Source organism: Dipodomys ordii, unplaced genomic scaffold, assembly GCF_000151885.1.
Source record: "Dipodomys ordii isolate 6190 unplaced genomic scaffold, Dord_2.0 Scaffold195, whole genome shotgun sequence".
In the NCBI taxonomy this organism is placed as follows: domain Eukaryota; kingdom Metazoa; phylum Chordata; class Mammalia; order Rodentia; family Heteromyidae; genus Dipodomys; species Dipodomys ordii.
In genome coordinates, this window is record NW_012267411.1 from 270,515 (window position 1) to 282,830 (window position 12,316).

At 39.1% G+C, this 12,316-nt stretch overlaps 1 protein-coding gene across 1 annotated transcript in view; it reads left to right on the plus strand.

Annotated features, from left to right (window-relative positions):
* The first annotated feature begins 1,935 nt into the window (after window positions 1-1,935).
* Window positions 1,936-12,316, plus strand: part of Slc26a3 (solute carrier family 26 (anion exchanger), member 3) — a 29,930-nt gene continuing 19,549 nt past the window's right edge. Inside the window, exons 1-7 of the mRNA XM_013034730.1 lie at window positions 1,936-2,066; window positions 2,577-2,716; window positions 4,250-4,360; window positions 4,610-4,779; window positions 6,282-6,446; window positions 8,640-8,792; window positions 9,174-9,256. Coding sequence (XP_012890184.1) covers window positions 1,936-2,066; window positions 2,577-2,716; window positions 4,250-4,360; window positions 4,610-4,779; window positions 6,282-6,446; window positions 8,640-8,792; window positions 9,174-9,256 — 953 coding nt within the window. The remainder of the gene's footprint in view (window positions 2,067-2,576; window positions 2,717-4,249; window positions 4,361-4,609; window positions 4,780-6,281; window positions 6,447-8,639; window positions 8,793-9,173; window positions 9,257-12,316) is intronic.

A 12,316-nucleotide genomic window follows, 5' to 3' on the forward strand; every position in this document is an offset into this window, starting at 1 on the left:
AAACATGCTGAAAATACCTGTGCTACAAGAGAGCACCATATAACAACATACAATCCAGTGTGAAATCATTCAACTAATCACTGCTATTTAAGTTAGAGAACAAACTGCTGAGCATTGTGGGTAGTACTACAGAACCAAGAAGGGAGGTGGGCAAGAAAAATGCTTGCAGAATATTATTTAATTAAGGTTACATTGGACAATAGAAAAATGCATATCCAAGAAGAAAGAGAAGTCTGAACATGGACATCCCATTTTTAAAATTGCTACCTGATCTTTGAAGAAAATGTATTTAGAACTGGGAGCCAGTGGCTCATGCCTGTTAATCCTAGCTACTCAGGAGCCTGAGATCTGAGTACAGCCATTTGAAGTCAGCCACAGCAAGAAAGTCTGCAAAACTCAATTAACCACCAGATAACCAGAAGTGGCGCTGTGGCTCAAAGTGGCAGAGCACTAGTGTGAGTGAAATAGCTCAGGGACAGTGTCCAGGCCCTCATTTCAAGCCTTACAATTGACAAAAAAAAAAGATTTTGGCAAGGGATGTGTGCAATTATTTTCTTATTTGGTGCTAGTACTGGTGCTGCAGCTTGAATATGGGGCCTGGGCACAGTCCCTTAGTGTTTTTGCACACAGTTGCTGCTCTGCCACTTGAGCCACAGCTCCACTTCCTATACTCTCCTAAATTGGTTAAATGCAATAAAAGATGCTTTAAAAAATCAGAATTTCAAGTGTAATAGAAACAAGATTCAGTAAGACTGAAAAATTTAGATACTTCATGTGGAAAAGTTTCTGCCTTCACCCCACCTATAGACCTGGAGATAGAATTCAAAGTCCCATGTATATAAGTGTTCTACCACTAAGCTACCTCCTCAGCCCTTAAAAAGGCTAACTATGGGGCTGGGAAGGTGGCTCAGGGGTAGAATGCTTGCCTTGCATGCATGAGGCACTGGATTCGATTCCTCAGCGCCACATAAGCAGAAAAAGCCAGAAGTGGCGCTATGGCTCGAGTGGTAGAGTGCTAGCCTTGAGCTGAAGAGCTGAGGGACAGCGCCCAGGCCCAGAGTTCAGGCCCCATGACTGACAAAAATAATAATAATAATAATAGGTGAATGCCTATAGTGTGCTAGACGTAATGGTAGCTGCTTTGAGAATATTCTCTTTTAAGTTCACAATCACTGGATATTGCTATCTCAATTGTATGGATGAAGCTCTTAGGGGTTAAAACTTGCCCATGATGTTGCTGCCAAAAAGATCTTGTTTATCATGTACTATGTAACCAACTCATGATTAGGTGTACATGGTTTCTACAAGTATCAATTGTAAAGCACTAAAATCCCACAAAAAAAAACAGGGAAAAAGTTGGCAATATCTTTTGAATTTCACAAATTAACGGCATCTTATAAGTTATTATTTGTTAAAGTCTGATGGGTAAACTATGCCAGCTTACCCAAGTTGTATTGAAGTTGTAGGCAATGAAGACTTGCATCTCTCCTAGTACTCCAATGCCATAGCTTTGGAAATATTTCCAGAAAAAAAAACTCGGTAGGATGATCTCACTTTGTTCAGTAGAAAATAGACTCACTGATTAGCAAACTGAGTCAATTTTTTTTATTGCTTTTTGGCAATCTTTAAAAAAAATAAAATAAAAGCGCTTGTTTACTTGCCCAGAGGAGCTATGTCCAGCTCATTGGAGGAAAAAGTGATATCACTGTCACAAAATACAATCTAGGTCCCTTAATCCTGCCTCTTTTGATCTCAAAAGGTGGTAACATTCAGTTCGAGCTCACTCATCTGTAAATTGCATCACATTATCTCTGAGTTATTTAAGAAGCAAGCTCTGTTTGGTTCCAGGCATTTTAACCTGCTAAAGGCAAGAAGAAGGGTTCACCACATAGTTTCAAAGGTCTTCCACTCACCACCCCTGCCAGAGAAAGCAAAATGATCGAACCCATCGGGAATCAGTATGTGGTGGCCAGGCCAGTGTATTCGTTAAACACTTTTGGAGAAGAACATAAGAAGAAACACAGACATCACAAGACATTTCTAGATCATCTCAAACTGTGTTGTAGGTAAGAATTATTATTTTTTTTAAGATACTAGCGTGAGGAGTAAAGTCCTGTTTTCCTAAATGTCCTAGCTTTCAAGCTCTCCTTTCTGGCTCTACTCCATAGCCCAAGAAATCATTTCATCTTTCAGTTTCCAACTCCCTGCCTGAGTTAGAAAACCCAGGTGTTTTAAACAAACACCATCTCAGCTATCAACACAGGCTTTCCAAATTGGTCAGCTCACAGACAAAGACACAGGCAACTTCTTCATTGAAGTGCTGCACAGTTCAGCTGAGGATGACAAATATGTTCTAATTATTATGGGTAAAGAAAAGCTGGCATTTTTCTTTAAACAAATCCTTTTGTGGTGACCAGGAAGAGTTGACGTGGGCAAAGAGGTGAATGCTAGTGGGAGTAAAACTGCTAGTTTAATCTGTAATTTGTTCTTATCTTTACCAATTTTCCACCCACGATCGGGTACTAAACTTAAAATTAAATATTAATTGCCTGACCTGTGGCTTTCAATATTTTCAGGTGTTCCCCACAAAAGGTCAAGAGAATTGCCCTGTCTTTATTCCCCATAGCATCTTGGCTACCTGCATACCGGATAAAGGAATGGTTGCTCAGCGACATTGTTTCTGGAATCAGCACTGGGCTGGTGGCTGTACTTCAAGGTAGCATTTTCTTCTTTCTTTTCTCCTCTCCTTTCTTCCCTTCTCCTCTCTTCCCTTCTCTTTCTTTTCTCCTTTCCCTTCCTTTTCTTCACTTTTCTTAGGAATGCTTACATGCCATAAAATTCAGGCTAGAGTTCTAGGTTTTGTTGATTATCTTGTGCTCAGGAGCAAATCCAGGATCTCACGGGCTGGGCATGCATTCTACCACTAAGCTATACCTCTAGCTACTCCTCTGATGTTTACAATTGTATTTTTTAGTATACTCAGTAAGTTGTGTATCCAACCCCACTAATTCCATAATACTTTCATATATATATCCCCTCACCAAAACACAAAAACAGAAACAAACAAACAAAAATCCTTTGCCTACTGACAGACATTCTACATTGCCCACCTCCCTTCCTCTTGCTAACGTCTATCTGTCTCTGTGGCTTTCCCTATTCTAGGTGTTTAATATACATGCAATTGTACAATATGTAGTAGAACTCAGTGTTTGATTCCTTTCCCCTAGCATGATGCTCTTCAGGCTCGTCCATATTGTGGCACATTGTGTAGATAATGCATTAATAGCCACACTTTCTGGACATTTGAATTGTTTTAACATGGAGGCTATTATGATATTGTGAGCAACAGTATTATGAGCGATTGTTTCCAACTTGTGGTGTAAACCTATATTTCAATCAGTGGTTCTATCTCTAGGAGTAGAATTGTTGGGTCATACAGTAACTCTGTTTATTCACTTGCAGTACTGCCTAATTATTTTCTAAAGTAGACGCCAGCATTCTGTGCCCAGTAGCAGTGTGAGAGAATTCATATTTCTCAACATTCATAATGTTTAATATCATACATCTTTTATTTTATTATTGGGGGAATGGCCATTTAAATCCTGTCGTGTGTGTGTGTGTGTGTGTGTGTGTGTGTGTGTGTGTTTGTGAAATTGAACCCAGGGCCCTGCACATATGCCAAGCAAGCTCTACTATTGAGCGACATCTCCAGGCCTTTTTGCTCTTTTAAAAATTGGGTTGTCTTTTTCTTGTGAAATTGCAAGGATTATTTATATATTCTGGATTCTAAACTCTTATCCAATGAATACTTGCAAACATTTTCTTCCATTCTATGAGCTGTCATTTCACTTTCTTAATAGTATACTTTGTACTTTTTATAAACTTTTATTGTTATTATAAAGGCAATATACAGAGGGGTTATAGTTACAAAAGTCAGGTAATGAGTACATTTCTTTTTTGACAATATAACCCCTGATAGTGTACTTTGAATACAGTTTTCTTAAATTTTGTAAATTAAAATTCTTAAATTTTGTAAATTTTTTGACTGTGTATGCTGTGTCGTTTCTAAGAAACTATTGTATAATCCAAAGTCACAAAAATTTACAGCATTGTTTTTCTCAGAGTTTTATAGTTTCCGTTTTTATATGTATCTTTTATACATTTAATTAAAAATTGCTTTTAAATGTGCAATCTTAAATACCAGAATAATCTAATGAGAATTTCTATGATTCCCTTGCTTGTGTTATAGGTTTAGCATTTGCTCTGCTGGTCAACATCCCTCCACGCTATGGGTTGTATGCAGCCTTTTTCCCAGTCATAACTTACTTTTTCTTGGGCACTTCAAGACACATATCTGTGGGTAAGTCAGTTACTGGACTGATTCATCCCTTTGTTGCTTTTCTTAAAGTGAATTATATTAGCTACATATTGTATGGATTCCAAATTGTGCATAGCCATGGGAAGAGTCATTGTTTCCTGTAAGGATCTAGGATTTTGGGGAAAAGGGCTAGACTATGCATGACACCCTTTTCATATGCTACCCTGTGGTTGAAAGAGAGCTTTGCTTCAGGAAGGCACATACTGACCACAATTGCTCTCTGTCAATCAGGTCCATTTCCAGTTCTCAGTATGATGGTTGGAGCAGTGGTTACAAGAATGGTCCCAGATGCAAGTACCAATATGGAATTCACTAATAGCTCAATGAGTAATGAGTCATTACTGGAGGAGAAGAAGATAATGGTGGCTGCGTCTGTCACAGTCCTTTCTGGAATCATCCAGGTGAGCACTTTCTCATATAATCACTGCTGGGATCTACTTGTTCTGAGTGGTAAAGATATTTCTGGGTTGGTTTTTTCTCTCTCTCTCTTTCCCCAGCCACTTTTCTTATCTTCTTTTTGGTTTATCATTCCTTTGTTTGCCTGTGAGAAGTAATTTTTTTTTAAGATCACTTACCACAACATTAGAAGTGAGGGTAAGGAGCAGATCCACATTGCGAAATGAATGAATGGAGTTTAAGTCAAAGGAAAGTCTAAATCACAGGAGGCCTATGTGATAAGTGATGAAATACCAAATTTAATAAAACACCTTGGAACTGATACAGTCTTAAAACATAGCTATCCACAGGTAGTATTGACACTAATGGGTTTGGATTATTTTCTTCTCTAATTCCCCAACAACTAGAATGCAGTTGGAAGGTAAGGAGTATTGCAGTTATCCATATTTAAGATGTAGAGTAAACTTAAGAGTATTATGGTGGCTCCAAAGGCTAACTCCCAAGACACAATATTGACACCATCTTGAATAATGAAAATATCATAGTCTTTAAAAGGTGGTGCCCATAGGGTACTTGTGGATCACACCTGTAATCCAAGCTACTCAGGGAACTGAGATCTGAGGATCACAGTTCAAAGCCAACCCAGGCAGGAAAGACCATGAGACTCTTATTTCCAATAAACCACCAGAAAAAAGGAGGTGGTGCTGTGGCTCAAAGTGGTAGAGCTCCTTTTGCTAAAGGCTAGCACTCTACTACTTTGAGCTACAGTGCCACTTGTTTTCCTGGATATAAGTGTGTGTCCTATTGAGTCACTGGTTTCTAATACATTTCTACATCCAAGTACAGAAAGGAAATCAACTGCTCTTTGCACAGCCACAGTTCTGTCTGTACTTTGGACACAAGAGGGGAAAGAGAGGCAAAGTGCCCAGGGATGGAGAAACCACTCAGTTCAATTTACTGCAAAATGCAGATACTTTGGAGGGGGGAATTATCCACTCTTGTACGCCAGCTAGGACTAAGCATTTCTGATATTGAATATGCAGTCATGTGATTCAATCCAAACAAGTCATTTGCTGGAATATGAATGGGCACTCACCCCATGCATGCCAGGGCAGTTAGAAAGTATAACATAAAATGACATCTGCAAATGTATGAGGGCTGATGATAGATAAGATCCTGCTATAAAGAGCTCATGGTGGGTCCTTAAAAAACAATCACCAGACCTAAAAATAAAAGGGAGGTCTAAGTCTAATACTTTGTGGGGGCATATTGGATTTATGGCTTATTTGAACATTGTGTAAAATTCAACCTGGGGGGAGTGGAATGGGAGGAGAAGAGAGGTGAATCTGAATGGGAGGTGTTCCAGGAGGCAGACACCTCAGCTTCTTCCAGGTATGCACTTGAAAGCTAAACATTACATTTTGAATCATTCCAATTGCTCCTGCTTTGGTTTGCAGAGATGTATTCCTAATCTACCCTAACAAAAGCTTTTGTCTTCTCCTTCCAGTTGGCTCTGGGGGTCTTGCAGATTGGCTTTGTAGTCATCTACTTATCCGAGTCCCTAATCAGTGGCTTCACTACTGCAGCTGCCATTCATGTTTTAGTTTCCCAACTCAAATTCATGCTGCAGCTGACAGTCCCAGCACATACCGACCCATTCTCAATTTTCAAAGTGAGTATTCCATTCCCTTAAAACTATTGAAACAGTTGGACACTGATAGCTCACAGCTGTAATCCTAGCTACTAAGGAGGCTGAGATCTGAGGATCACAGTTTGCACTTAACCCTGGGCAGAAAAGTCTATGAGTCTGTAATTTCCAATTAACCATCAAAAAGCCAGAAATGGAGCTGAGGTACAAATGGTAGAGCACCACCTTGAATTCCCAGTACAAATGAAACTCACTATTGTATTTTTTGGAGAATTTCTGTTTGGTGAGGGGATCACCTATGATTTCCAAGAAACCAATGCATTCTGAATTTGAGTTACATGAGTAAAAGATTTGAAAAGAAAAACAGAGATGAAGATACACTTCTCTTAAAGTTGACTCAAGTATTTTCAAAGAGGAAATATATAATCAAAGTATATCAGTCAAACCTTTGCTGCTTTGTTTTAAGTTTTAAATTTTTTCCAAAATCCTATTTTGAAAAATACAATTGGTCATTAGCTTCTGATGTTTTCCTATTTCTTAAAAAGTAAATTAGCCACTAGGTAGATAGGGAAATGATCTTCAGTTTCTCCAGAAGATGAAAAATAAAAGGCTTAAGATAAAAAATTACATCGTAACTAGTTTTGCAGATTTTAGTCGGCTTTATTTCCAACTGTAAAATCTAGCACTAGAGTTCAAAATATTTCACTCCACAACAAGGCCTGATTACATTTACAGTGGGAGTAAAAGAAGTGATAGAGAGAAAACAGAAGTGAGGGACAGAGACAGCAGTACCCATTACAGTTCATTTGGATGTGGTTTGAACAGCTGGACATTTGCGACTGGCTGGGTCAGTTTGTTTGTTTCATAAGTAAGTTACATTCTGTTTATGCAGCAGGTTAGGTTATTATGTAAGGAGAAACTTTAGGCCAAATTAAAATATGTGCAGAGTACTTTTGGCCAATTTCTCAATTTTGAGAAGATGAATTAAACTTCGGGCATTGATATCACCATTCCCTATCACCATCATAAATGAGCTGATTTGATCTCAAATCCCACTGGAAAATAGTAAGATGATAGACTTGGTAAGTTTGCAATCAGAAAACAAAACAATAGGAAAAAATTTGGTTAATGCAGGTTATTTCTAACTTCTTCTCTTTCTCCTTGCCATCATGAGTTAAAACATTTATAGGCTAGTTCATACTGGAATCTCTTGTTTTGTAATAAGAGGAAAGAAACTTTTGTGTTGGGGGCCATATCTGCTTCCTTAAAGTTTTGGCTTGGTTATGTCTTTGGCATGAGTGAGTCCAGTGAGTTTGATACGGTCTGTGGGGACCTCATTCTCATTCAGTGGCCTTACATTATTTTGTTTCAAAACTAGTAGTGTGCTCAGCACTGTATCAAGACAAGCGCTGGGAGTGTGAGATAGAAGTTGCTCTCTCATCTGGTCCGGAGCTACTGCAGGAATAGGGGGTTCTTCTGGAACCTAGTTTGGGCTGTCTTAGTTCCCTGATATAATACTTAACCACTTCAAACAGAAAAACAGCATAGTACAATTCAAGAAACCAGTTTCCAGAAGCAACCTGGAGAATCAGCTACAAAATGTAAGGGGTCTAAATATTTGAAAGACCAGAATGTAAAGGAATGGATGCTTTTTAAAAAATCAGATTATGGGCTAGGAAGGTGGCTCAGAGAATACTTGCCAACATGAGGCCCTGAGTTCAATTCCTCAGCACCACATAAGCAAAGAAAGCCAGAAATGGCACTGTGGCTCAAATAGTAGAGCCCTAGCCTTGAGCTGAAGAACTGAGGGGCAGCACCCAGGCCCAGAGTTCAGGCCCTATGACTGACCAAAAAAAAATCTGAGATTAAAAGTTATTCACTGGGCAAAATAGCAGTAATGATTGTAAAATAAAACAATGGCAAGGAGATCTAGGACAGAAGACATGTGTTGTAAAATCAGGGAAAGTTTTCCACAGAATTTGACACTAGCCAGAGAACTTCTGCCCCAAAATGACAGAAGCACCTACACTGCTAATTCCCCCTTGTCATATCACCACGCTCAGCACTACAATTTCAGAACTCATCGTTCATGGAAGCAGAATTGCAACCATCTATGCTAGTCCGTTTGTTGTTATTTTCATCTTCTGGGAGGTATTTGTGTCTAAATTATGTACTAATATAGGACTTTGATCATTTTTTTTGTTTGTTAACTTGTAGGTTCTAGAATCTGTATTCACCCAAATACAGAAGACTAATATTGCAGACCTTGTTACATCCGTGATTATCCTGTTGGTTGTATTTCTGGTTAAAGAAATAAATCAGCGCTACAAAAGCAAACTCCCAGTGCCTATTCCCATCGAGCTCATCATGGTAACTGACCATCTCAAGAACGGGTTTCACAAGCCAATGTCTTTATGTTAAAAGCCCTTCACCATAAATCAGGTTTTAGTATGATTTTTCTCTTCAGCCAAAATTGAATAACTTCTTATTATGAGTTGGGATTTTTTCTTTCCATGTCACAGGAGGGTGAAGTGACATCAGACAATAGATTGATTCATTTGAATTAGAGCTGAAGGCTTCCCATCTCAATAGCAAACTAGAATTACCCTGGACTTCTTTTTTAAAAAATTAAATAAGCATTCAAGCTAGAAATTATTCTTTCTGGAGGCTAAGGTGGGTTTGGGCTGTGGTATGTTTGTGTCAAAGTATCCTTGGTTGCATCTCACAGTTGGGCATTTTGCTACCTTGCAGACCGTCATTGCAACAGGTGTATCGTACGGCTTTGACTTTGAACACAGGTTCAACGTGTCTGTGGTGGGAGAGATGAAAAGTGGGTAAGTGTGTCTCAGGTACTGGTGTCTCTCAGCACTGAGCACAGAACAGTGAGTAGTACTTACAGGACACATCTAGCCCAGCTCAGAAACCCTTGGCACCTTGCATGCATAAAGGAGGCTCCGACTCTCAAGGAAGCAGCTGCAAAGAATGATGTTGTTAATATCAGGAAGTTTCTCCCGTGGAACAACTCACAAACGTAGACAAGCAAGAACTCACACAAAAGGCAAACTTGGGAAAGTAGGGAAAGCAGAAGAATAGGCTCAATAAATCACTCCTGCTTATAAAGAAGCATCAGCTGAAATCAGATTTCCTTGTGCATAAATTACTGTAAACAGTAGTAGTGCTTTGTTTGAGGTTACTGGAGCCAAGTTCCAAAAGTTCAAAAGAGATACTGAAGGTACACCGCTTCAGCAACCCAGATAGGGACGCTTTGTCCTTTCCCATGAGCAAATTCAAAACAAAGCCAAAGCCTCTTTAACTACCATCAAAGGATGGGAAGCCTAGTTTGTTCAAGAAATTTGAAAATGTCTTGCATTACATTTAGTGGATTCAGAAGGGAGTTTGAGAAGGGAGTTCTGCTTCCTCTCTCTTCTTACTATCGATAGATCAGTCTCTTGTAACTTATTTACCAAGGAAGGGAGTTGCCCTGTAGAGAGGAAGGAAGGAGGGAGAGAGGAAGGAAGGAAGGAAGGAAGGAAGGAAGGAAGGAAGGAAGGAAGGAAGGAAGGAAGGCAGGAAGGAAGGAAGGAAGGCAGGAAGGAAGGAAGGAAGGGAGGAAAGAAGGCTGTTCTTCACCAGGCTTAATTTGAGAATTCCAGACATCAACATATATATATATATATATATATATATAGTCTTAAAAATGCTCTACAAACAAAACTACAGACAAAAGTTTTTCTAGATGCTGTGTACCACATGATGAAATTCACCATCTTACTCTAATTTCTCAAAAAGCTTATGAGCATATTAATTCCATCATTTCTGTTTAGTATTATATGAATCACTGAAAACCAGTAAAATCCTTAAGAAAACATGTCAATATGAAGATCCAAACAATAAAATGCTGCCTATGCTGTATAAATTTGCTAAACCATATTATTAAATTACTATTGAATATACTCAAGCCAGGCACAGTGGCTCATGCCTGTAATCCCAGATACTCAGGAGGCAGAGAATAGGTGAATCAAAGTTAGAGGCTAGCTTGGACAAAAAGTTAGCAAGAGAGTTGGGAATGTGACTTAGTGGTAGAGTGCTTGTCTAGCATGCACGAAGCCCCAAATTCAATTTCTCAGTACCACATAAACAGAAAAAAAAAGTTAGCAAGACCCACATCTCAATCAATCAGCTGAACACAGTGGCGCATACCTGTGATTCCAGCTACCTAGGAGGAATAGGTAGGGGGACTGAAACTGGCTCAGATAAAAATTTGAGACACTAAAAAATAACAAAAAAGGACTGGGCGAATCGTTCAGGTGGTATAGCACTCGCCTATCAAATGTGAAGGCCTGAGTTCAAACCCCAGTGCTGTTAAACCAAGTTCCCTTTAAAAGCAGAAATATAAGAAGTGGAGGCATGGCTCAAGTAGTAGGATTCCAAATACAAATGCTGAGCTAGGAAATGGGGACCTGAATTTAGGTCTCAGATCTTCCTTCCTTCCTTCCTTTCTTCCTTCCTTCCTTCCTTCCTTCCTTCCTTCCTTCCTCCCCTCCTCCCCTCCTCTCCCTCCTTCCTTCCTTCTCTTTCTTTCTTCCTTCTCTTTCTTTCTTTCTTTCCTTGTTTCCTTCTTTCTTTCTTCCTTCCTTCCTTCCTTCTTTCCCCTCTCTTTTTCTCTCTCTCTCACACATATACACACATACATACCACAAGCAGATTTGTGAATGGTTTACATCTATTTTTTTTAACCAGTCCTGGAGTTTGAACTCGGGGCTTGGGCTCTGTTTCTTAGCATTTTCTTTTTGCACAGGTTAGTTAGTGCTCTACCACTTGAGCCGCAGCTCTCCTTCCTTGTGAATGGTTTAAAAGCAAAAAGAAATTTCTCTTCAGATCTTTGTGTGTTCCACTTAATGCACTGCAAACATTATTTTTAAATTTAAGAACTTGTGAAGCAGAAACTAAGCTGAAACTCTTGTCTACTTCTAGTGCTTCCCTCCATCCTGAAAGTTTCAAATGATTACATTATATTTAAAGGTCTAAGGCATAAACTTCGCCAGAAAAACAACATGAAAAATCAAAGAGGATCTTGTCAGAAGCCAAAGGATTTTGACAATAAATGTTAAGCTTAAGATCACTGAGTGATAATCCTAGAGAATTTATTTAGTAAATACACTCCTATCAGCGGGCCTGTCTCCAGGTGTGTGGGGCTGGGAAGTAGCTGGTTCATATTTTCTCATGACACTGCTGAGAGGCAGTAGGGCCTAGTAGCTAAGTCATGGATTCTAGAAGCAGAGTGTCCTAGCTTGACTTCAGACTCACTTCCTGACCCTCAGCAAATGACTGACCTCAGTACCTCAGTGGACTTAGTTGTAAAAATGGGGCTAAAAAGAATAGCTCTTAGATGGAATTCTTAAAAGATTCAGAGAGCCTATCCTATAATTAGTGTTTAAATCACTTTACTACTATTACTAATTTACTGCCTAAGTTACAAGACATTTGATATTTTTTTTTTGTACTGGTATTGGGACTTGAACTCAGGGCCTCGTGCTCTTGCTGAACTTTTTCACTTACGGTTGACCTTCTGCCACTTGAGCCATACCTCCAGTTCCAGATTTTTGTTGGTTAATCAGAGATAGAAGTCTCATGAATTTTTCTGCCAGGGCTGGCTTGGAACCACAATCCTCAGATCTTACCCTACTAAGTAGCTAGGATTATAGGCGTGGGCCACCAGTGCCTGGCAGTGTGCTTTTTTACATTATGGTTTTTTCCTAAATGATGATCAAATAGGTATGCTAAATTTCTGGTGAGTGCAAAATAAATATTGCCAGAAGATAATGATTATTGATTACTGCTAATCTGCTATTGTGCATATACCACCTTAGAAATTATTTTGTGATATCAAGCAC